The sequence below is a fragment of the Caretta caretta genome, chromosome 3 (genome assembly GCF_965140235.1).
Source record: "Caretta caretta isolate rCarCar2 chromosome 3, rCarCar1.hap1, whole genome shotgun sequence".
Lineage (NCBI taxonomy): Eukaryota > Metazoa > Chordata > Testudines > Cheloniidae > Caretta > Caretta caretta.
The window spans coordinates 147,872,955-147,898,751 of NC_134208.1; the positions used below are offsets into that span (position 1 = coordinate 147,872,955).

Genomic DNA, 25,797 nt, shown 5'->3' on the forward strand with positions numbered 1-25,797 from the left:
TGATTGAAGCCATCATCTGAGGGGAATACAAGAGGGGAAAAAATATTAACTGTTAAGTGACTGAGCACCCATCTATATAGTAAGGTTTTTTTGTTAATTTATTTCTTTTGACTCTTTCAAGATTTATTCAGCCTTGATATAATTTGAATCTACACTTTAGGAAACTTCCTACCTTAATCTAATCTCAAATAGATCAGATTTGGTATTGAATTTTTATAAAGCGACTGTATTTGTGTTTTTGAAATTATATTTTTAAAATCTGTTTATAAAAGAAAATCAGTTGTATTTATCATTCATTTAAAATATCCTTATTCTCCCTTTTAGACATTGCCTTGGTGGACTTTGCGATATGTGAATATTCACCAGCAGTTACTAGAGGAGCGATCGCCTGAGCTCTTTGCTCTTGCCCAGAGTTGTATAGAACAAGGTAAGTTTCAAATTATTTGATTATGTTCACATATAATACCATTCACTTGTCAGAAGAGTTTTGAAGATGTGTCACGGTTTGCAGCATGGTGCCTGTCAGGTGTTTTTGTAGCTGCAGAGAGTAGAAAGGCACTTCTTAAATTTATGTTGATCTAACAATTCTCTCTTGTTGGTGTGTGCTCTGTTGGTTAGAGCTCTGTAATCCTGATTACATTCTATCTGCTTGGAAACAAAAAAAAGTGTTTCAGTGGTATGCTACTGTTAACATGTCACAAATTGATTTGCAGGCATTATGCCTGTCTTGTCTCTTATTTAACAAAGCTCATTTGAGTTTGAAATGTGAATTCTTCTGGTTTTGTACAACTTTGTGAGAGACACTGAGCAATTTTCTACTGCTCCTCCTCACAGAGTATCTTATTAACCTGAACCAGAAATGTTCGGTACATGGTGTTCAATTCCAAAGACATGCTGGGTTACATTGCAAAAGGAGGGCATTATTTTTAAATTGAATTTTGAAGTGAATATTGATGCTGAGCGAAGCAGACTAATAGTGTTGGAACTAAACATAAATAAAATACCATTGGTTTCTAAGACATTGAGTTTATTTGTTAGCTGAAGATTTTTTGCTGTAACTGTGGAAGCCTAAGATATTTTCAACAGTGGTAAAGACATTTTTCTCTCCCACTTAGACATGCACTGGCATGTATAGATTTTGTCCTTGCCAAAAAAGGTATAGGGAATTTAAAATTCACTATTTTATAGGATGAACTCTTTTTCTGGTAATGAAAGGTTATTTCTTGGGGTTTGAACCAGCTGTAGGATCAAGGCATGACAGTGATGTCAGAATACCAAATAGTAGTTTGGGGCCCTTGCAAAATTACCATATGAATAGCAAAAACTTTTAAAATACAATGGTGAGATTGAACATACAATTATATTGGGCCCAATCCTGTGAATTGGTGAGTGATCTCCACTGCCATTGGGCGGCTCCAGCATTGGATCCATCCACTAAATTCTATAGTGTTTGTCTTTCTCTGTTCGTGAGCTTTAAACAAACTTCCACACAGTTTTATTGTAGGAGTGTGGGAAAACTTCATTTATGGACTATAAACCATTTCATTTCAGTAATTTAGATATCTAATTGACCAAATGTCTTTAATCTATAACATTGGGAAACTTGCTGTGTAATCACACTTTTCAGAAGAAAGGAATTCTAGGACACCTTTACTATCAGCACATGAAATTAAATTAGTTGACATGCAGACATACAGGCCAAGGAAATCTTGGACATTAATTGACATGGAGATAAGCCAGTCTAATTTGAGCTGCTAATGTCCTAATTAGCAAATGTATATTCATTTTGGCAAACTGTATTTTTAAGGTAAAAATCAGATGTTGTACTGATCAATATGGTAATTGAGCACTTCAGAAAAAACCCTAAACCTAATCAACCTATTGCTTAAAAAAAATCCTATAAAATCTGACCCTCAAGGTGTGCTGCAAAGCCAGTCTCCTCCTCTCCCCCCCCTTCTTCAAAGGGGAGAATTGCAAAGGTGTTGAATTGTGAGAGAGTTTTGCTGATTTGCTGCTGGGGGTGAGGGGTGGACTAGATTAGATGAAAATGTTGCTACTTAGTTATAAAGGAGTGGCGTTTTGCTTTTTTTTTTTTAATCTTCAAAACTCCGAGACTGGATGGATAGCTGCTTTTTAAAAACTCTGTACAAAATTAACTAAATGTCAGACAGGTGGCTGCTGACGTTTGTTGTTCAGGTTAGGAAGGGGAAGGTGGAGGGATTCCAAAAGCTTTTTCATTATTATAGAGACTGCAAATGACCCTGTTAGTAATACTCTGCAGTGATTGTTGCTCTGAATACAAGAGACTTGTATAGATGAGTAATCAGTGAGAGGGAGACAGGTTCAACATCAGTCTATATGCCAGCAGTTATTCAGTTGCCCTTGAGACTGTAGTTTATCATTTGTTTGGCTGAACATTTCTATGATGACTTTGCTGGAGAGTACAAAGTATTTTACTTTATTTTTAAAGTGTCCTTGCTTGTCTGAAACTCTTACTCAAAGAATCAAGGTAGCAGGAAAAACAAAACCTGTAACGTGGAGTATTTTGTCATACAGTGATTTTGAGTAGTTAGCATGTGTGTGTTGCCTTAGAAATTCTTAAAAATAAGATTTTAGAGCAATACTAAAAATAGGATGCTATGATTGGGGCACACTAAGGTTATGTCTGCACTGGTGTGCATACTCTAGTACGGGTTGTGTTTGATGCAGGCTCGAGCCAGCCAAACCCACCCCAAAAGTCTACATTTGCTCTGCTAGACATTCATATAATGCTGTGTACCCATGTGCATCCACAGTGCTGCTCTGGGCACACAAGTTTAGTGCTATTATTTCAGGGACTATATGCCAGGGTTCTTGGAATCACACAGACACTGTAGGAACCAGTTTTTGGTGTGTTGTAGGTACTATGTTTCAGTCCTCCTTGGACCCATATGTGGAACACATTTGTGCCTTGCCTTCACACATATGCCGATGACACTTCTGGATCATGTTGCCCTCACTTCTGTTTCTGCAAAACTGGGTTGTAGTCATGGATCTATTGGATGAGCTGCTCCTATTCCTTATTGCAGGACAAATTGTTTATGTAGTGGAGTAGGTGCTTGGCAAGATGCTGGATGGCATTTCAGCATCACTTTTTGCCAAAATCAAAGACCGACACATGCAAGAATAATTAATTTTTCGCACAGTGGACAGATATGCTGAATGCTGCTATTGCCTTTTGTGTACCATCATTTCTGGTGCAGGAGAAATAGCATGGTGTGGTGGGATCGTGTTATCCTGCAGGCTTGGGAGCAGCAGCAGTGGCTCCAGAGCTTCCACATGAGGAAAAGGCCTTCATGGAGCTATGTGAGAATCTTGCACCATCCTCCAGCACCAGGACACTGGATTGAGGGAAGCCATATTGGTACAGAAGCAGGTTGTTGTTTCCCTGTGGAAGTTGTTCATCCCAGACAGCTACAGGCCTGTTGGAGTAGGAAAGTTCACTGTTGGGTTTGTGGTTGTGGAGGTTTGTGAGGTGATTAACACTGTGGTTTACCCATTGGTGGTTGCCATAAGAAACGCTCCTGAAATAATAGTTAGTTTTTAAAAGGATGGGGTCCCCAAACTGCATTAGGGCCATCAATGGCACTCACGAGTCCATTTTTTTGCCACAAGGAACAAGTGAATATGTGAACCACAAAGGTGGTTATTCCATCATTATACAAGGCTTGGTGTAGTACAGAGGTAGGTTCATGAGTACTAACCTGTGGGAAACGCAGTAAAGTTTCATGATGCCAGGGTGCTGAGATCTCTCTTGTACTTTAAGGGGGAAACAGGGACATCCGCTGTGAGAACCCTCACTCCCAGGCTGTTTACGCACAGGCACTAGCATGTAAGTTGCTCCCAGCACATGAATGAGCACTTTTAGCCAGCTGCTGCTTGGATTGTGCAACCGAATGACACTAGCCAATATCTCCGGTCCCAGACACAACCCTAGGAATCTCAGTCTTGCAGTGTCCCGTTATGCCCGCTGGATGCTGCAAGCTTATATGAGTTCGTCAATTTAACAAAGAAATTGATATGTACCAGGCTTGTTATCCCAAGGGGAGTCGCTGACACGCTTCAAACCAAACGCACTGCTTCAGGTAGAATAAACAAATCTTATTAACTACAAAAGATAGATTTTAAGTGATTATAAGTCAAAGCACAAGAAGTCAGATTTGGTCAAATGAAATAAAAGCAAAATGCATTCTAAGCTGATCGTAACATGTTCAGTGCCCTCGCAAACTTAGATGCTTCTCCCCACAGGCTGGCTGGTTGCCCTTCAGCCAGGGTCTCCCTTTGATGAGCGCTTTAGTCACTTGGTGGTGGTACCTGTAGGTGGAGGTGGAAGAGAGAGCCAGCATGGAAAGTATCTCTCCCTTTTATCATGGGGGTGACTAAGTGACTTAGAATCATAGAATATCAGGGTTGGAAGGGACCTCAGGCGATCATCTAGTCCAACCCTCTGCTCTAAGCAGGACCAATAACTCAAGAGTCCAACCAATCCTTTGTTGCTGCCTAGGCCGGTGTCCTTTGTTCCTGTGAAGCTGGGCTGGGTTGGCTTTGTCCCATACATGTCCTGATGAGGTGTGAATTGCCCCTCTGTTCCTGGAGAGTTTTGCCTGGGCTTTTTTTAAGCCATGAGGACACATTTTCAGCCTCAAAACTACATGCATGAAATTACAACCTATAACGTTACTATAACAACAATGCTCAGTGCAACATGAACATTCTGAAGATACCTGACATGACAAACTTTGCATTGGGTACCACACAATTATATTATAAGGATGAACATGGGGTTGCAGGGTGTTCCCCCGAGATGCAGTGTGTCACACCTGTCCCCTTAGTTTACTGCAAGAGGGTTAGTCACTGACCATCTCAAAGGCAGTTTGTGTTCTCTTGGCATCCAGCCATTAAGGCCATGGGGTTTGGCCAGCTGCTGCTTGGATTGTACAACCGAATGACACTATCAGATCACTGGTCTAGATGACACCAGGGGAACGTCACAGTGTCTCAGCAAGCAGGGTAAGGCTGGCTTCCAGGGTCGAGGATTGAAGTGACCTAACAGATCACCGATCCAGATAACACCAGGGGAACGTCACAAGAACTATTAAGAGACAAGTGAATACTTTGTTTTTGTGGATACAGACGAACATGGCTACCCCCTAATACTTTTTTGTATTGTCCAGTTCATTACTATGGTAGTGTATTACTTTCTGGACGTACTGCAGAGCAGATAGCTGTATTTTTTTTTAATGCTTGCCCCTTGAAGCCTTAAACCCAGGAAATGATGCACAACTGCAGTGTGTAAGTAATTGCCCCTCTCTGAAATCATGTAATACTTATTTGATCAGAAATCTGCATTTTTGTAATATTTCCCCCCACTGTCATATAGGCTCCATTGCACAGACAGCTGTCATTTAACAATTACTAGCTCAAGAGCGAGCTGTGAAGAACGAATGAAAATCTAGGCCTGCATGTGTATAAAATCCTTAGTGGGTTTCTTTATGCACTTTTCTTTAAAAAAAAAAAAAAAGAGAGAGAGAGAGAGAAAAACAAATGACACTTTCTTCTGTGTGTTTTTTTATATATATTAATGTGCTTGCCTGACCTTCAAGAAGCTATCAAAGTATGGTGATATAGATAAGGGAAATGGGTATTGTAAGTTGTATAGGTTGACATTGAAATGTTCTGTCAGTTACTGAAATTGGTGAAGAGGGATAAAATGGGTTCTGCTAGAAACATACATTTTTATGGGTCAAATCTGAAGTCTAAAAACATTTATTTAAAAGAGGATGTGTTTAATGATGAATGTGAAAACAAGTTAAAACACAAAGCAAATCAGATGGCTTCGTAACAAGAAAGTGCTCCTGTGAATTACCAAGATGTAAGGTCAATGTTCAGCTAACTTCCCCAGACTTTAAAGCAGTCTGTTGAAATAAATTCCAGTGTGCTAATCAGGTTACACCAAGATAACATTTAAATAGTGCTAGCATCCTGAGAGCTTCATTTTTTGATGCTTAAGTAATGGGATATGGAACCCAGTCAGTCTACTTAAAATGAAAAATCATCAATGGAACTGTCATTTATTGGTAGAGTAATTTATAAAACACTTTTTCTTCTTGGACTCTTGAAAATATTTTTAAAATTGCATTTCTTCAAAAATCAGAAAATATAGTGTTAATTTTTTGTTCAGCTTGTATGATTGCATAGCTAGGGAAGAATAATTATGTATGTATCTGAGCTCAAATGTACAAATATACATTTTCTTTGTTAGAGGAAACATTTTGAGAAATAATGAATACTATATGATTCCTGAACAGTGCATTTAATATATGAATTGCCAAAAGGGATCATGCAATATTCTATCCAGTCTAGTAACCTGTCTCTGACAATGGCTACCAGATGCTTTAGAAGAAGGTGCAAGAATCTTTAATGATAAATTCTAGAATGAAACTTCCCAATGTAAATACAGATAATGGTAAAGGACTTCCAAAGCTATGGATGAAAATGGCTATATTGGGTTGTTCCTAGCTCTGAGAATTTATATCGCTTATTTCTTCTTCGAGGAGCGTCCCTGTAGGTGCTCCACTCCAAGTGTCTTGGCACCCTGCGCTTGTAATCAGAGATTTGTAGTAGCAGTGCCCTGGTTGGCCACGCACACGCGGCAGCCATTTCACGCGGCCGACCATCCCTCAGTTCCTTCTCTACCGCTTTTGGCTTGAGTCGGACCGACAACAGCACATCTCTCAAATCATAGATAGTTACCCTTCTGTGTTTGTAAACTACCCTTCCTTTCATTTTGTTCTCTTATTTACCCTACTTTTATCCTTTAAAATTTTTTTTGTTGTATAGCTTCTTTCTTCCACCCACCCCGCCTTCAGTGGGCTCCCACTTTGAATAACAACAACCAAGTACGGGACTCATCTCCTTCCCTCAGGCATGCCCGGCTCTCCTGGTTTCAAATGCTGCATAACCTGTAGACTCTCCATTCCTGTGTTGAACGGCCATGCTCAGTGCGTCCGCTGCCTCAGAGAGACTCATATTGCCCAAAAGTGTCTGTGTTGTAAAAACTTAACTGCTAGGACACGAAAGTCAAACTGTTAATGATGGAAAAGTCCCTGAGACTAGAATGCCTCCAAGCCAACAATCCCCATCGGCAGCCTCTGACAGGGGTTCTACCTCTAAGACTGTTGCCGAGGAGTCCGCTTCCAAAAAGGTCACAAAAAAGCAGACACATACATCCCCACGGAGAGATTCGCCTGAAAGAAAGCAATCTCCAGGTAGAAAATCTGCCCTGGTACCGACGGCACTGAAACCGTTGGACCACAAGGCACCAGGAATGTCGGGTACCGAGATGTCTCAAGGAGCTGAAGACCCAGCACGGGCAAGCTGTCTCTCAGGTGCACGCCAAAAGATTAAGAGACCTACCTCAGCACCGGCGGAGCCAAAGAAATCCTCTTCACCGAGCAGTGCAATGGCGCCATCCCCAGTACCCTTGCAGCATAGCAAGTATGCAATACCAACAGTTCTGACATTAACTGCAATTCAGAGTATATTACCATCCCTGGCACCAAGCTTCCTGGTTCCATGCCAATTCAGCAGGCATACAGACCTCATAGTCACCTCTACACCAGGGACCCCTTTGTTCGGCACTGAGGGTACCACAGTCAGGCCTGGACTGTGCTGAATAGGCACTCCTAGTGGATCTGCATCTCCGCTATCTAGTGATGAGGATGACGTAGGCCTTTACACCCCTCGTCATTCCTCCCCGAAACCGGGACCCTCTCACCAACAACCACCTATGGAAGGGTGAAGTTGGCGGTCACAACCCTGGATGCAACCACTCATTGTTCTGCCACCCAATTGGAGACACTGGGACCCATGAGAAATCTACAGGGCCCAGAATCTTAAACCTCTCAACTCACCAGCATCAGGGACCACCTGGTCCCCTTCACCCATGGGCCCACCACCACCAGAGGCCCAGGAGGAAGGTGGAGAGGAGCCCGAAGAGGCCCCTGAAGCCGATACACTGCCACCCACCCATATTTCGTCCTTGTCTCCGGATGAAACAATTATGCCACCACCTCCCACTACAGGAGATGACTTCAAGTGCTTCCAGGACTTATTCAAAAGAGTTGCAGAATCCCTGGACATCTCTTTCGCAGAGCTGCCAGAGACCCAGCACAAACTTACCAACATCCTACAGGCATCCCCATCAGCAAAGATGGCTCTTCCCATCAACAGTGCCATAATGGATCCTGCAAAGACAATATGGCAGACACCTGCCACTATCCCACCCTCCTGTAAACACTGGACAGAAAATATTACGTACCAGCGAAAGGGGCTGAATTCTTATTTACTCACCTGTCTCCAAATTCACTAGTTGTAGAGGCAGTAAACCAAAGGGGAAAACAGCACCAGTCAAAAACCACCCCTTATGGCAAAGATTTGAAAAAGTCTTGACCTCGTTGGATGCAAGCCTATTCCTTGGCCTCACTGCAATTCCTTGTCGCAAACTACTCAGCTTTGTTGGCGAAATACACTTACAACTTGTTTAATAAAATGACATCTTTTATTGACCAAATGCCGGAGGAATCAAAGGAGCAATACAGAGCTAACCTTGCGGAGGGCTCCTTAATTTCCAAAACAGCCTTACAGGCCTCCCTTGATTCCGCTGACACAGCAGCTCGTTCTATCGCTATGTCCGTTTCATGCATCAAGCATCATGGCTCTACCTCTCTGGATTCCTGAGGGAAGTACAAGCCACAGGTGAGGACCTGCCCTTTGAGGGCCAAAAACTATTTGTTGAAAGCACAGATTCATCTCTACATACCTTAAAGGACTCGAACTACCTTGAAGACCTTGGGTATTTATGTCCCTCCAAATAAGAAGAAACAGGTCAGATTTTACACTCAAAGATTCCATCCTACACCATACTCACAACTCAGAGAAACTACAATCAGCTCTGCAAACAAAAACAATCGAGGAGCATGCGGCACCAAAATCAACCCATTATGTCTCAACCTTCAACGTCACGTCAATCGTTCTGAAATATTGGGGCGAGGGCTCGAGACCTCTATGTTCTCTCATTCCGGAATATCAGATGACCTCCAATCCATTTGGATATCGCGTGCTACCACACTACCCAGTCTGGAACAACATTACTATAGACAAGAGTTCTGGAAATCATTCAAACGGGTTACTCTATCCCATTTACTTCTATCCCCACCTACCCATCCACCTTCCCTGACCCTCTTCAGGGACCCCTCTCATGAGCCCCTATTACAGCAGGAAATAAACCATCTCCTGCAACTAGAAGCCGTAGAATCAGTAGCACCTCAACACATGAGAAGAGGGTTTTATTCCCATTATGTTCTCATGCAGAACAAGAATGATGGGTGGAGATCGATTCTGGACTTATACAGACTTGTTGAATTTGCATGAGCACTCAGCATTTCAAAATTGTAACCCTGGCAACCATAATTCCGGCATTAGAGAAAGGAGATTGGCTCTCGTCCCTCGACCTACAAGATGCCTACTTTCATGTCACCATTCATCCAGTGCACAGATGATTCCTGCGCTTCACACTAGGCCATCAACATTACCAATACAAAGTGCTACCCTTTGGATTATCGACAGCCCCAAGGGTATTCTCCAAGATCCTAGCCATCACCATAGCTCACCTCCGCAGGCTAGGGGAAATGATCTTCCCATACTTGGATGACTGCCTCATAAGAGCACCAACACAACAGACTCCAGTACAAGCTACACAAACCACAATAACCTTCTTCACCAACCTAGGGTTTCAAATAAACATCCAAAAGTCCACCTTGGTCCCTGTCTAACAACTAAAGTTTATAGAGGCCTATCTCAACTGTCTCTCAGAAAAAGCGAGACTACCCCAGCAGCGATTCCTCCTCCTAACCACACAGATAACTGTGCTCACAGACAGCCCCCAAACATCTGCCAGGATCTGCTTACAGCTCTTGGGGCATATGCCTGCTACGATTTATGTAGTCAAACATGCCAGACTACATATGAGATGCCAACAGGCTTGGCTTTGCACCTGCTATATATCACAGAGGCATTCCCTCCACAAACGGCTCACTATGCCCTGCAAAGTGAAGGATTCCCTCCAGTAGTGGTTGCAACTGCAAAATGTCTGCTCAGGGATCCCATTTCAACAAAAAGCTTCTCACCATAACGATCACCATAGATGTCTCCCTCATGGGGTGGGTAGCTCATCTGGACAACAACACTATCCAGGGACGCTGGACCCCAGTGGAAGCCAACTTGCATGTAAACATTCTAGAACTCAGAGCATTCAGAAAAGCATGCGAGCACTTCCTTCCGCTCATCCGCAGCAATACCATCAAAGTCTTACGGACAACACAGCATGCATGTTTTATATAAAGTGATGGGGGGAGCTCAATCATATCCTCTGTGCATTGAGGCACTATGCCAGGGAAGGGCAAACTATGGCCCATAGGCCGGATCCGGCCCATCAGGGCTTTCCATCCGTCTGTGGGATTGCCATCCCCATGGCACAGGGGGCTAAGGCAGGCTCCTTGCCTGCCCTGGCCCCACGCCACTCCCAAAAGTGGCCAGCACCATGGCCCTGCAGCCCCTGGGGGAGGGAGGGCAGAGGGCTCCGTGCACTGCCCTCGCCTGCAGGCACCGCTCCCTGCAGCTCCCATTGACCGGGATTGGGGAATCGTGGCCAATGGAAGCTTCGGGGGTGCTACCCACAGGTGAAGGCAGTGCGCGGTGGACCCGCCTGCCCCACCCCACTCCCAGGAGCCACTGCTGGATATGCTGTCCACTTCCGGGAGCGGCGCGGGGCCAGGGCAGGTAGGGAGCCCTTGAGGTAAGCGGCACTGGGCCAGATCTTGCCCCCCAACCCTCTGCCCTAAGCCCACAGACCCTCTGCTGCACCCCTCCTGCACTCCAACCCCCTGCCCTGAGCCGCTCCTGCACCCCACACTCCCTCCCGCACCCAACCCCCTGCCCCAGCCCTACATTCATGGCCCTGCATATAATTTCCCCACCCAGATGTGGCGCTCGGGCCAAAAAGTTTGCCTATCCCTGCAGTATGCCTATGGCAATGATGCATCTCCAATAATGTAGACATCTCCACATCTTACCTGCCAGGGCTTCAGAACACTGCGGCAGACCACCTGAGAAGATACTTCTCGCAAGCCCACGAGTGGAAGATGGACTACCCAACCCTCGTTACCATATTTAAACATGGGGGTTCCCTACTTCAGATTTATTTGCAATGGCTCACAATATGAAATGCCCTCAGTATTGCTCCCAAGCAGGGCTCGGTCACCACTTCCTCGGTGATGCCCTCCTTACAAAATGGGATGCACCACTAATGTATGCGTGTTGCTCCACCCCCTTTTATAGCTTTGGCACAAGGAGGGAATCTTTTGTCTGTGCTTGTCCCCATCCCCGCCTCATCAATGGATAAATACAAGGATTAAGATGGATTCCAGTATCATGTGACATGGTCACATGTCACTGTAAGACCTCCTAGTCTCCATTCTTCCTGGGTTGGTCCACACGTATACAGGAAGGTTTGCAGGTAAATAAACAACTTACAACCAATTGTCTTAGTCAATGGGAGCCATCAAGATTCTAAACCATCATTAAACTTTGCATAATTACAATAGGACCTCAGTTATACTTCACATTTCTAGTTTCAGATATGAGAATGATACATGCATACAAATAGGAGGAATATATTCAGTAGGTTATAACCTTGTTAGGATACCTTACAAGAGACCTTTTGCATAAAGCATATTCAAGTTGCATCATATTCACACTCATAAGCATATTTCCATAAAACATATGGAGTGCAACGTCCCACATTATCAGTATTGTAATGAGTTATGCTAGATAGACCATTTAAGGTAGCTGCAAAGATGTTATTTGCCAGTTATGATGATCTCATTTATGTGTTTGTATCACCTTTGTATTATGAGTTATACATATGTCTGTATTTCAAAGTTGGGCTATGCTTCTGGGTGACACCCCTAGACAGTTTGGCATCAGCACTGCCTAGGCTGCTTGATGGCCCATCAAGGACCATCAGCTATACAATTGAACCAATGAGAGAAGGCAGATACATCTTATGACTCAGCAAAGTGTGCAGGGGCATGCTTATGGACAAAACAAGGCTTTCAAGCCATATGCGGGTCAGCTTGTGGTTGGAACAAAGGAAGCACAGGCCACATGGCAAAAGACTATAAAAGGCAACTGCATCTTCTCCATTCTTGTCTTCATTCCTGCTTTTACCTCTGGAGTAACCTTTCTACAAACGAAGCTCTGAACAAAGGACTGAATGACCCATCCAAGCTGTGGATGTGTTCCAGAGGAACTTTCAAGCCAGCAAACTTGCCAATACTGCTAAGAACCTGATGGACTTCGAAGTCTTTGTATGTATGTGACTGTTTTACCATTTAACATCTCTTCTTGTTCTCTTTTCTTTATAATAAACCTTTAGTTTTAGATACTAAAGGATTGGCTGGCAGTGTGGTATTTTGGGTAAGATCCAAACTTATACTGACCTGGTAATGTGGCTGACCCTCTGGGGTCAGAAGAACATCTTTGTGTATTTAAGCAGAATTTTCCAAATAACTTCTCACTGTACTGGACCTAGGTGGTGACTGGGAGCCAGAGCACTGGGATGCAATAAAGGGGGTTGTGTGATTTCTTTTTTTGCTCTTGATAAACAGAGTGTGGGGAATCAGAAGTGCAGTTTGTGACTGGTTGGGGAATTTAACTTCAGTGTTACCCATCAGTCTTGGGAGTATCTGTTCTCCCTTTTGTAGCTTGCCCTGACCTTCTCATTTCCAGTGAGGGCTGCCCTAGGCACCCCGGTCACACCAAGCACACACAAAACATATGCTCAGAAGTGGGTACAATTCTGCACCTGGTGTGAGGCTAACCACATCTGCTCATTCCACTCCTCTACCCAGGGTCCTGGACTATATACTAGACCTTAAAAAATTGGGCCTCTCCAACAGTTCCATAAAGGTGTACCTAGCTGCAATCACCTCACTACACAAGAAGGTAGATGGAACCAACATCTTTGCTCACCCAATAACTAAGTGTTTCCTAAAGGGCATGACTAACATCTACACACCTCTGAAAGACCCTACTCCTATGTGGGACTTTAGCCTTGTGCTCCACACTCTCATGGGGAAATCATTCGAACCCCCTAGCAACCTGCTCATTGCTACACTTATCAGTGAAGGTCGCCTTCCTTATTGCTATCACTTCAGCAAGAAGAGTAGCAGAGTTAGGTGCCCTAATGGCACACCTGCCTTATACCACATTCCATAAGGACAAAATGACCTTGCCAAACCACCCTAAATTTATACCCAAAGTAGCCTCCCCATTTCATTTAAACCAACCCATATACTTACCTGTGTTTTTTCCAAAACCCAATGTCGACTCCAGGGACGCAACTCTTCAACGCTTGATGTCCATAGAGTTCTGACCTTCTATCCTAGAAAAAACAAAGACCTTTAGAAAGTCATCACGTCTCTTTCTATCTATCACAGAATGATCAAAGGGTGAGGCCATCTCTAAACAAAGACTAAGTGGATTTCTGGCTGTATCCACCTGTGTTACCACCAGAGCAATATCCCGGCTCCATCAGGAGTTCATACACATTCCACCAGAGCGCTATCCACGTCAGTAGCTTTTCTTAAGAACATACCCCTTATAGACATTTGCAGGGCAGCTACCTGGGCCTCGGCCCACACTTTTACCAGACACTTTGCCCTAGAACAACATTCCACTGCCAACACTCAGTTCGGACTCTTGGTGCTATCTACCGTCAACAAAGCTACTTCAAAGTACCTCCCTCCATTGAGGGGCACTGCTCCATAGTCACCTAAAGTGGAGCACCCACAAGGACGCTCCTCAAAGAAGAAGAGAAAGTTACTCACCTTCGCAGTAAACTGAGATTCTTCGAGATGGTTATCGCTGTGGGTGCGCCACTACCCGCCCTCCTCCCCTCTACTTTGGAGTTTCACGCTGTTTCTCTGGGGTAGAGAAGGAACCGAGGGACGGTTGGCTGTGCACACTAGGTAAGCCCTCAGAGCGGTGTGGCCGAGGGTACTGCTACTACAAATCTCCAATTACAAGTGCAGGGCACCAAGACCTCTAAACTGGAGCACCCACAGGGACAACCATCTCCAAAGAAGCTCAGTTACTGCACAAGGTGAGTAACCTTTTCTTTTTTATCTTACCTAATGAAACATAATAGGTGGCTGGAGGATGTTCTGACCTATGCTATCAATTATGTGAACTGTACATTTAAAAAAAACTTTTGTGAATTGAACTTTTTAATCTGACCTATTTCTTCTACCTTTTAATAATACTTTGCACTAACATAATGCCATCCATCTGAGATTCCTAAAGCACTTTTAATGAATGATGGCCAACATTTCCAAAAATGGGTGTCTGAAGTTAGGTTCTTACGTCCTTAACACCTGAATAATGACCCAATTTTCAAAAGTGTTTCATTGGGTGCTGTTGAATACTGAGCACTTTTGAAAATCAGGCCACTTAATTTAGTGCTTAACTTTATGCATACTTTTTGAAAACCTTAGCCCAAAATCTTAAAACGCAGTGTATTCCTTTGTAATTTGCTGCATAAACTCTGCTGTATAATCCTGGTCCATGTCTACACCTTCAGTTTTAAGGAAATTATACACCACTGCTAGCAATGGTTGGGTGCTAGTGTGTACTAGCCCCTGGCATTACCTTTGTGATCTGCACCTACAATGCTAGATGGACACTCTGATTTTTTTAAAAAAACAACTGTGTAAACAAGGTCCTGGTTGTAGTAGTTCATTGTCCCTGTAACAGCAGACAAACTGCAGTGTAAACTCATTGCATTTTGGTAAAGAATCTGTTTTTGTGCTCACCTTCTTGTGTTAGTACATATGCTATTTCAAAATAAAAACATTAAAAAACCATATTGCTGCTTTTTCTGTTTACCTAAGAAATTAAAATTTCTGACATACTTTTCTTGGTTACATGAGGACCTTCATTTATAATGTGATAGAAAAATGGATTGTAAAGCCTACATTGGCTAATACATTTTAAAGAACCAATTGTCTGTACCATGTTTTTCATGATTGTTTGTATTTCAGTTGCTTAGCTGAAGAACAAACTTGGGAATTCTTAATTCATTTTATTAATCAAAATAGAATGTTTAGTGAGAGAACAAGTAATCATGGTAAATAAAATAAAGATGATTACTAATAGGGTTGATTAAGCTTACTAAGCCCTGGTCTACACTAGGACTTTAGATCGAATTTAGCAGCGTTAAATCGATTTAAACCTGCACCCGTCCACACAATGAAGCCCTTTATTTCGACTTAAAGGGCTCTTAAAATCGATTTCCTTACTCCACCCCTGACAAGTGGATTAGCGCTTAAATCGACCTTGCCGGCTCGAATTTGGGGTACTGTGGACACAATTCGATGGTATTGGCCTCCGGGAGCTATCCCAGAGTGCTCCATTCTGACCGCTCTGGACAGCGCTCTCAACTCAGATGCACTGGCCAGGTAGACAGGAAAAGAACCGCGAACTTTTGAATCTCATTTCCTGTTTGGCCAGCGTGGCAAGCTGCAGGTGACCATGCAGAGCTCATCAGCAGAGGTGACCATGATGGAGTCCCAGAATCGCAAAAGAGCTCCAGCATGGACTGAACGGGAGGTACGGGATCTGATCGCTGTTTGGGGAGAGGAATCCGTGCTATCAGAACTCCGTTCCAGTTTTCGAAATGCCAAAACCTTTCTGAAAATCTCCCAGGGCATGAAGGACAGAGGCCATAACAGGGACCCGAAGCAGTGCCGCGTGAAACTGAAGGAGCTGAGGCAAGCCTACCAGAAAACCAGAGAGGCGAACGGCCGCTCTGGGTCAGAGCCCCAAACATGCCGCTTCTATGATGAGCTGCATGCCATTTTAGGGGGTTCAGCCACCACTACCCCAGCCGTGTTGTTTGACTCCTTCAATGGAGATGGAGGCAATACAGAAGTAGGTTTTGGGGACGAAGAAGATGATGAGGAGGAGGTTGTAGATAGCTCACAGCAAGCAAGCGGAGAAACCGGTTTTCCCGACAGCCAGGAACTGTTTCTCACCCTAGACCTGGAGCCAGTACCCCCCGAACCCACCCAAGGCTGCCTCCTGGACTCAGCAGGCGGAGAAGGGACCTCTGGTGAGTGTACCTTTTAAAATGCTATACATGGTTTAAAAGCAAGCATGTGAAAGGATTACTTTGCCCTGGCATTTGCGGTTCTGCCTTTGCAAAAGGTTTCTGGGGAGGGCAGCCTTATTTCGTCCTTCATGGTAGGACACTTTACCACTCCAGGCCAGCAACACGTACTGGGGAATCACTGTAGAACAAAGCATTGCAGTGTATGTTTGCTGGCATTCAACCAAAATCCGTTCACGCGGTGGGAGGAGGCAAAATGCGACCTTGTAACGAAAGCACATGTGCTATGTATGTAATGTTAACTTTCAAGGTTTACCCTGAAAGAGTGTAGCCACTGTTTTATAAAATGTGTCTTTTTAAATACCGCTGTCCCTTTTTTTTTCTCCACCAGCTGCATGTGTTTCAATGATCACAGGATCTTCTCCTTCCCAGAGGCTAGTGAAGCTTAGAAAGAAAAAAAAACGCACTCGCGATGAAATGTTCTCCGAGCTCATGCTGTCCTCCCACACTGACAGAGCACAGACGAATGCGTGGAGGCAAATAATGTCAGAGTGCAGGAAAGCACAAAATGACCGGGAGGAGAGGTGGAGGGCTGAAGAGAGTAAGTGGCGGGCTGAAGAGAGTAAGTGGCGGGCTGAAGACAGGGCTGAAGCTCAAAGGTGGCGGCAGCGTGATGAGAGGAGGCAGGATTCAATGCTGAGGCTGCTGCAGGACCAAACCAGTATGCTCCAGTGTATGGTTGAGCTGCAGCAAAGGCAGCTGGAGCACAGACTGCCACTGCAGCCCCTCTGTAACCAACCGCCCTCCTCCCCAAGTTCCATAGCCTCCACACCCAGACGCCCAAGAACACGGTGGGGAGGCCTCCGGCCAACCAGCCACTCCCCCACAGAGGATTGCCCAAAAAAAAGAAGGCTGTCATTCAATAAATTTTAAAGTTGTAAACTTTTAAAGTGCTGTGCTTAAAGTGCTGTGTGGCATTTTCCTTCCCTCCTCCACCACCCCTCCTGGGATACCTTGGTAGTCATCCCCCTGTTTGTGTGATGAATGAATAACGAATGCATGACTGTGAAGCAGCAATGACTTTATTGGCTCTGCAAGCAATGATTAAAGGGAGGAGGGGAGGGTGGTTAGCTTACAGGGAAGTAGAGTGAACCAAGGGGCGGGGGGGTTCATCAAGGAGAAACAAACAGAACTTTTACACCGTAGCCTGGCCAGTCATGAAACTGTTTTTCAAAGCTTCTCTGATGCGTACCGCGCCCTCCTGTGCTCTTCTAACCGCCCTGGTGTCTGGCTGCGCGTAACCAGCAGCCAGGCGATTTGCCTCAACCTCCCACCCCGCCATAAACGTCTCCCCCTTACTCTCACAGATATTGTGGAGCACACAGCAAGCAGTAATAACAGTGGGAATATTGGTTTCGCTGAGGTCTAAGCGAGTCAATAAACTGCGCCAGCGCGCCTTTAAACGTCCAAATGCACATTCTACCACCATTCTGCACTTGCTCAGCCTGTAGTTGAACAGCTCCTGACCACTGTCCAGGCTGCCTGTGTACGGCTTCATGAGCCATGGCATTAAGGGGTAGGCTGGGTCCCCAAGGATACATATAGGCATTTCAACATCCCCAACAGTTATTTTCTGGTCTGGGAATAAAGTCCCTTCCTGCAGCTTTTGAAACAGACCAGAGTTCCTGAAGATGCGAGCATCATGCACCTTTCCCGGCCATCCCACGTTGATGTTGGTGAAACGTCCCTTGTGATCCACCAGAGCTTGCAGCACTATTGAAAAGTACCCCTTGCGGTTTATGTACTCGGCGGCTTGGTGCTCCGGTGCCAAGATAGGGATATGGGTTCCATCTATAGCCCCACCACAGTTAGGGAATCCCATTGCAGCAAAGCCATCCACTATGACCTGCACATTTCCCAGGGTCACTACCCTTGATATCAGCAGATCTTTGATTGCGTGGGCTACTTGCATCACAGCAGCCCCCACAGTAGATTTGCCCACTCCAAATTGATTCCCAACTGACCGGTAGCTGTCTGGCGTTGCAAGCTTCCACAGGGCTATCGCCACTCGCTTCTCAACTGTGAGGGCTGCTCTCATCTTGGTATTCATGCGCTTCAGGACAGGGGAAAGCAAGTCACAAAGTTCCATGAAAGTGCCCTTACGCATGCGAAAGTTTCGTAGCCACTGGGAATCGTCCCAGACCTGCAACACTATGCGGTCCCACCAGTCTGTGCTTGTTTCCCGAGCCCAGAATCGGCGTTCCACAGCATGAACCTGCCCCATTAGCACCATGATGCATGCATTGGCAGGGCCCATGCTTTCAGAGAAATCTGTGTCCATGTCCTGATCACTCACGGGACCGCGCTGACGTCGCCTCCTCGCCCGGTATCGCGTTGCCAGGTTCTGGTGCTGCATATACTGCTGAATAATGCGTGTGGTGGTTAATGTGCTCCTAATTGCCAAAGTGAGCTGAGCGGGCTCCATGCTTGCCGTGGTATGGCGTCCGCACAGAAAAAAGGCGCGGAACGATTGTCTGCCGTTGCTCTGACGGAGGGAGGGGCGACTGACGACACGGCTTACAGGGTTGGCTTCAGGGAGCTAAAATCAACAAAGGGGGTGCCTGTACATCAAGGAGTATTTCAGGCAGGACTGCACGGAGGGTTCCAATAAGAAATGGTGCACCTAAGTTATCGTTGTTATTGGAACAAGGAGGTTAGCCTGGCCTCTGATTGATACATGGCTAGATTTACCTCGCTGCACCTTCTCTGTGAGTGACTGCAGTGTGACCTAGAGGAATGAGTCCCCTAGACAGGGGAGGAGGCAAATGAGTACAAAACAAATCTGGTCTATTTCTTGTTTTGACCCACTCCATCTATCTTTTACATCTTTGGCTGGCAGCAGACGGTGCAGAAGGACTGCATGCCATCCACATCTCATGGCTGCTTGGCAGAAGATGGTACAGTACGCCTGCTAGCCATCCCCATCTCTTGCCTGCCTGGCAGAAGATGGTGCAATACGACTGCTAGCAATCCTCATCTCTTGCCTGCCTGGCAGAAGATGGTACAGTACGACTGCTAGCAGTCCGTATCGCCTGCCTGCTCACCATAAGATGGTTCAATAGGACTGACTGCAGGACTAAAGAGAATGACCTGGTCAAGTCACTCCAAATTTAGTCCCTGCGCCCATGTCTGCCCAGGCGCTCCCAGCCGACGCGGCCAGGAGCACCTCGGACACGATGAGGACGACTACCAGTCGTATTGCACCGTCTGCTGCCAGAAGGCAAGGGGTTGCTGCTACTGTGCAGCAAAGCCGTACCGCGTCTGCCAGCACCCAGGAGACATAGGGTGACGGTTACCTGAGCGGGCTCCATGCTTGCTGTGGTATGGCGTCTGCACAGGTAACTCAGGAAAAAAGGCGCGAAATGATTGTCTGCCCTTGCTTTCACGGAGGGAGGGAGGGAACGGGGGCCTGACGACACGTACCCAGAACCACCCGCGACAATGTTTTAGCCCCATCAGAGCGCTCCATTGTGACTGCTCTGGACAGCACTCTCAGATGCCCGATTGTTTGCCATTGCTCTGACGCTGGGAGGGGCGCTTACAGGGTTGGCTTCAGGGAGCTAAAATCAACAAAGGGGGTGGCTTTACATCAAGGAGTATTTCAGGCAGGACTTCACAGAGGGTTCCAATAAGAAATGGTGCACCTAAGTTATTGTCCTTATTGGAGCAAGAAGGTTAGCCTGGCCTCTGATTGATACATGGCTAGATTTACCTCGCTGCACCTTGACTGCAGTGTGATCTAGAAGAATGAGTCCCCTAGACAGGGGAGGGGGGGGAAGCAAATGAGTACAAAACAAATCTGGTCTATTTCTTGTTTTGACCCACTCCATCTATCTTTTACATCTTTGGCTGGCAGCAGACGGACTGCATGCCATCCACATCTCATGACTGCTCGGCAGAAGATGGTACAGCACGACTGCTAGCAGTCCGTATCGCCTGCCCGCTCACCATAAGACGGTTCAATAGGACTGACTGCAGGACTAAAGAGAATGACCTGGTCAAGTCACTCCAAATTTAGTCCCTGTGCCCATGTCTGCCCAGGCGCTCCTGATCGACCTCACAGAGGCGACCAGGAGCACCTCAGACATGACGATGACGGCTACCAGTCGTACTGTACCGTCTGCTGCCACAAGGCAAGGGGTTGCTGCTACTGTGTAGCAATGCCGTACCGCGTCTGCCAGCACCCAGGAGACATAGGGTGACGGTTACCTGAGCGGGCTCCATGCTTGCCATGGTATGGCGTCTGCACAGGTAACTCAGGAAAAAAGGCGCGAAATGATTGTCTGCCCTTGCTTTCACGGGGGGAGGGAGGGAACGGGAGGCTGACGATATGTACCCAGAACCACCCGCGACAATGTTTTAGCCCCATCAGGCATTGGGATCTCAACCCAGAATTCCAATGGGCAGCGGAGACTGCGGGAACTGTGGGATAGCTACCCACAGTGCAACGCTCCGGAAGTCGACGCTTGCCTCGGTACTGTGGAAGCGCTCCGCCGAGTTAATGCACTTAATGCACTTAGAGCATTTACTGTGGGGACACACACACTCGAATTTATAAAACCGATTTCTAAAAAACCGACTTCTATAAATTCGACCTTATTCCGTAGTGTAGACATACCCCAATAGGGTTTAGCAAGCTTAAAAGAAGGAATTTAACTTGGGGTATTACAGCTTATCAGAAGATAGCAAATCAAGTCACAATAACAGTAAATATCTTTAGCTTACATCTTGAAGCTTCTTCATCTCTCTGACAAGCTGTCATTTTCTTGTGACCACAAGCTCTGTGCCATTTCTAGACTGTGATTGCTTTAGACACTCGCGATTTCTCTCAGCTGTTTTTACTGCAGGAAAGTCATTTTCCTGTCATAGGTAGTGCTATGCTGAGTTAGTCTTGGCACTCTTAATGTATTGGCTTAGCAATTATTTCTAGACAACTAGCATTAAACTTGTTAATGAAACACAAGTATGTGACATACACTTGTCATTCACAGGATTATCAATTCAGGTGTACAGTTACTGATGTTATACCAATAAAATAAAAACCAGCAGGATCTTATTAAAGGGAAAAAGGCAAAATACCACATTTATTTTGAATACAGAAAGAATCATAGTAAGCAGTTAGTTATAGCTATAACATTCCATTCAATCTCATATTTATTCACACATTCATTCATACAAACACACACACACAGGTTCCGCAAGGTTGTTATCATAGTTACCAGCCTTAGAGTTGCTCATGCCAAGCCACTGGCCAGGTGGCCTGGACATGAGGAGGGAGCAGGGCCTTGTCAGATGCTCATCTGATGCTCCTGGAAGTTGGTTTGCAGAATCAGACCCCAAAGTTCTCACTTTTTAGAGTCTATTTTTATAGGAATTTCTTCCTATGCCAGTCTATGGGAATTGCTTCATCATGCTGTTGCTGAATCAATCAGCAGATAGCACGTTCCTGACGGCTCCAAGATGTTATCTTGTTCTTTGGTTCTCCCATTCTTGAGGCTGTTGGGTGGATTCCAGTCTGCCCTCCGGGGGGTCCTCTGGTTATTTCCACTTGACGCCTTATTCAGCCGATGGACACTGGATTCTTAGGCTGGCACCTCCCTGATCATTCAGTTATTATCCACACCAAACATCCATCCACATCCATCCTCTATCTCTATTTTAATCACAATTGTTAATACAACAAAAGGGCGGGGAGTCTCTGGGTGCTGTTTCTGTTGTTAGAGTATTGCTTTGAGTCTCTGTGAATTGCTTTGAGAACAGACTCTGTCTTAGAATGTACTAACACAATTAGCACATAGAGGGAGAGAAACAGTACCAAAAACCAAGAGACCTGTTAATTAGTAATACCCTGGAATTTTAACTATGGGGAATCAAACTCATTTGTGATTTTAATACAGAACTTCTTTAATATGATCCAACACTGAGAAGTATTTATTTTAGTAAAGTGAAGTAAATAACAAAAGATTCTGTACGCTTATCGGTTGGAATTGGTGTGAAGGTGGACTGTCCAGTTCAGCTGGACAATCTGCATTGACTGACTTCTCGAGATACTTGGAACTGAAGTTCCTAACTAATTTTCATTCAAGGTGGTGTGACAGATGTAGTCTTACTCTTCTCCATTATTGCCATGGTCACCCCAGTGACTAAAAGAGAGTTAACAAGATGGTTGTCTATGAAAAGATTGTATTTGTTACCCTCAGTGAGCACCCAGGGGACTCCAGTTCTCAGTGTCCATTTACATTGTAAAAATATCACATCGGTTCTAAATAAAGCTGAGCTCATTCCCTGAACAAGTTTCCCATGACACGGTAAATTGGAGAATGAATCTGATTATAAAAAGGTAACATTAAATAGGCTTGTCTTTCACCAAGAGGATGTCAAGTGATTGTCTACTTGCAATAAATCGGTAAGATACCAGTCCTGTGTAGCTTTACTGTCAAATATAAAAGAGGAAGATTGAACTGTCCTTCATTTTTATCATATAGCTGATAAAATGTTTGTGTGGCTGTCCCCACAGAGGAAACTTTTTAAGAAATTTCTTAAATAAATGTATATCTTTTTAAAAGTTCTGATTTAGATTCAGATAACATATTAACACCCACTTCCAAACTTTTAAATTTGTGGAGATATAGAGGATGATGCACCCACTGTAAGTTTAACAAACTTTCCTTTTTGGGGTTATTGTTAGTGTTTTTTCTTAGAACTTCATTCCCCTGAGGGTGTTCTGATGTCTTTTTTTCCTCTTGGTTTTTATTTTGCAGTGACAAACTTAGAGACTTTGTTCACAGATGATGAATGTTGGCATTTAGCAGTTCAGTTACATCTTGAATGTGCCTATACATTTTTGAATTACCATGAGTATAAAAATGCTAAAAAGCATTTCAACGCAGCTAAAGACATAACCAAACTACAGATTAATTTGACAGGTAAGTTTTTGTTTACAAATATTATGAAAATGTGCTTTAACTAGCCTTGTATGGCTTGACTTTTTTTTAATGGCCAAGAAGAAATAGAAGTGAGGTAATGTTTGGGAAATGCTTGCTTGTTAAGGGCAACGGTTCATTTTAAGTGGGGGGAAAGTGATTGATTCTTGAGCTTGTAGCATATTCTGAATTTATATTGGTATCTGTACAGTTACATTTTGTGCTCCTGTTCTCTTGTAAATAGTGCTGAGAGGGTGCAGAAGGAAAAACTAGAATCAACACATCCACTGAGATACTTAGTGTTGTATTGTGATTTCATTTCTAAAAGCACCACTTTGTGAAAAACTGCAGAATAGTAGGCAGTCATTGTTTGTTGTGAAACATCATTGTAATTCCTGGAAGTACTCATGCACAACATGGAAGATGAAGAGTGTGTACACAGACTATAAATAGTAGTAACAAATGGCACAAACAGAAAGTCACTTAACCCTCTTGCTGTTAGAAAATTAGCCTTCTTTTCTGTGTCTTGTAATTCTATAGCAAGGGCAATGGATTTTATTACATGTTTTTTTTTCTTCTGTGTATCAATAGTTTATTCATGATTATGAAAGAAGATGTAATGGTTACTCCAGAAATACTATAGAGGAAATGGAGAGGACTGGGAACAGAGGGAAAATTGCCCAAACTTGTAAAAATGTCATATCTACCACGATAGGACAAGATCTTAAAAATATCTGTCTCCACATCAAATTGACCAAGAAAATTATGTACAATATTCATAGTAACCTTAGTTACAATCTTTTAACACATGGTTTTCTTGGTCAGAACTAGAATACCATATCCAATATATGAAATCTAAAAAGTGTATCAAGCGAAGTCATTCACCAGGAAGGAAAAAGATTTTATTTTGGTTTCTTTACGTGGTGGATGGTAATCTTTTAAAATCAACTTTCACCATGTGAGGAACTGCTTCATGTATTACTGCATTAGGACACATCCTGATATGTTTCTAATATTCAAGCAAATTCTTAAAGTCAATGAGTCTCCAGATCTGGCTGGTGGCGTGCTTCAAAATTTTGGACATAAAAATTGAAACCAATAACTGTTGGTTAGACTATAATGATGAAACAAGAATGCATGGAGTCTGGATGGCTCAGAGGATTGGTAATTTGATTCAGTCTCACCTCTGTGGCACTGAATTGAGTCTAGTCTATTTTAGTAGGATGCAAAAGTAGTTCTGAAGACTGTTCAGTGCCTATATAGTGGCATCAGTCCAATTTGTAATGAACAGCTGTTGACATCACAGAACACACTGTCCTGTCTTTTGGCAATGTTGACAGACAGGACAAGAATCGATTGGCTGTAGAAACATGGAAATTGAATTATCTTCACAAACCTCCATATGAATTGATTCCTCAGAGCAAGGCTTGGGCTTACTGGCTGGGCTGTACAGAGAATCTTGAACTTCTGTTGCCTCTATATATACCTCATACCATAAATATAGGATTTCCCAGCTGTAAATAGGACACTTTTTGTGAACACTAAGTTTACTTATAAGTCTTTAAAAATGTCTCATAATTTAAATAAAATAAATTTTTAAACCTAATTTTTCACCTGCATATTTCATTCATATCTGGGTCCAAAAGGAAAATCTTGTGTACTTGTTAAACTAATTGTAAATATATTATTTAGAAACTGTCTTCTTCCCATTTTTCTTCAAGCAGTATATTCACAAGGTTTTTTTCCTCTTAAAACTTAATTTTAGTAATCCTTTAATAAGAACGATGGGTGCATATTGAATGTCCTTATGCAACGTTCATTATGCACTACGGAAAGTAATTCCTAAAATCATAAGACTTCTTTCCACATAATTTGGAATTAATTCCCCGACTTTCTAACTGGCTCCACACTTCCTTCGTTGTTCTCTATTTTAAGGGATCAGTAATTTCCTAATTGGTCTTTGATACAAATTGAATAGCATATTCTTCTTTCAGAGCTCTAGTACTTTAAAGATTAAGTAGTAAATGCTTACAAAGCTGGTTGCAATAGATTTTGAATGTATGAAAATGTAATATATGCAATTGATGCTACAGCCAAGACATGACATTCTGTTACGTTCTAATATGGACAGTACTACAAACTTGATATTCTAAAGTGGTTTTGCTAAAGTTAATTCAAATTGTTTTCAGTTCATGTATTTAAAAACATAATCAGTGTCATATGGTGTGAGACTCAGAACATAAAAGTTTAACAAGTTAAGGGACAATAAAACCCCAGCAATGACAGTTGATTTTTGTCAGCTGTTGCTTGATTTTACCTAAACGGCTATACCTATTTTTTCTTAATAAGGGGCGTTAGGGAAATAACTCATTCAAATGTAAAGATTTAAACTAGAAAAGCTATTGTTAAACGGAAAAAATAGTTTGCTGCCCTTGATATATGTGTGCTTTTAATTACTACTTTAGCCAGAGGTTAGGATAGCCCTAGAAATGAATTCTCGTGATCATGCATTTCTCTCAACTAGCGAGACTCCTAAAAGTATTGTGG

General features: G+C 43.8%; 1 protein-coding gene across 3 annotated transcripts in view; it reads left to right on the plus strand.

Moving 5' to 3' along the window:
• Positions 1 to 25,797, plus strand: part of TTC27 (tetratricopeptide repeat domain 27) — a 182,670-nt gene that overhangs the window by 29,068 nt on the left and 127,805 nt on the right. For all 3 annotated transcript variants that reach the window (XM_048843605.2, XM_048843604.2, XM_048843606.2), the window contains 2 exons: positions 325 to 427; positions 23,089 to 23,253. In XM_048843605.2, the coding sequence (XP_048699562.2) occupies positions 325 to 427; positions 23,089 to 23,253 (268 nt within the window). The remainder of the gene's footprint in view (positions 1 to 324; positions 428 to 23,088; positions 23,254 to 25,797) is intronic.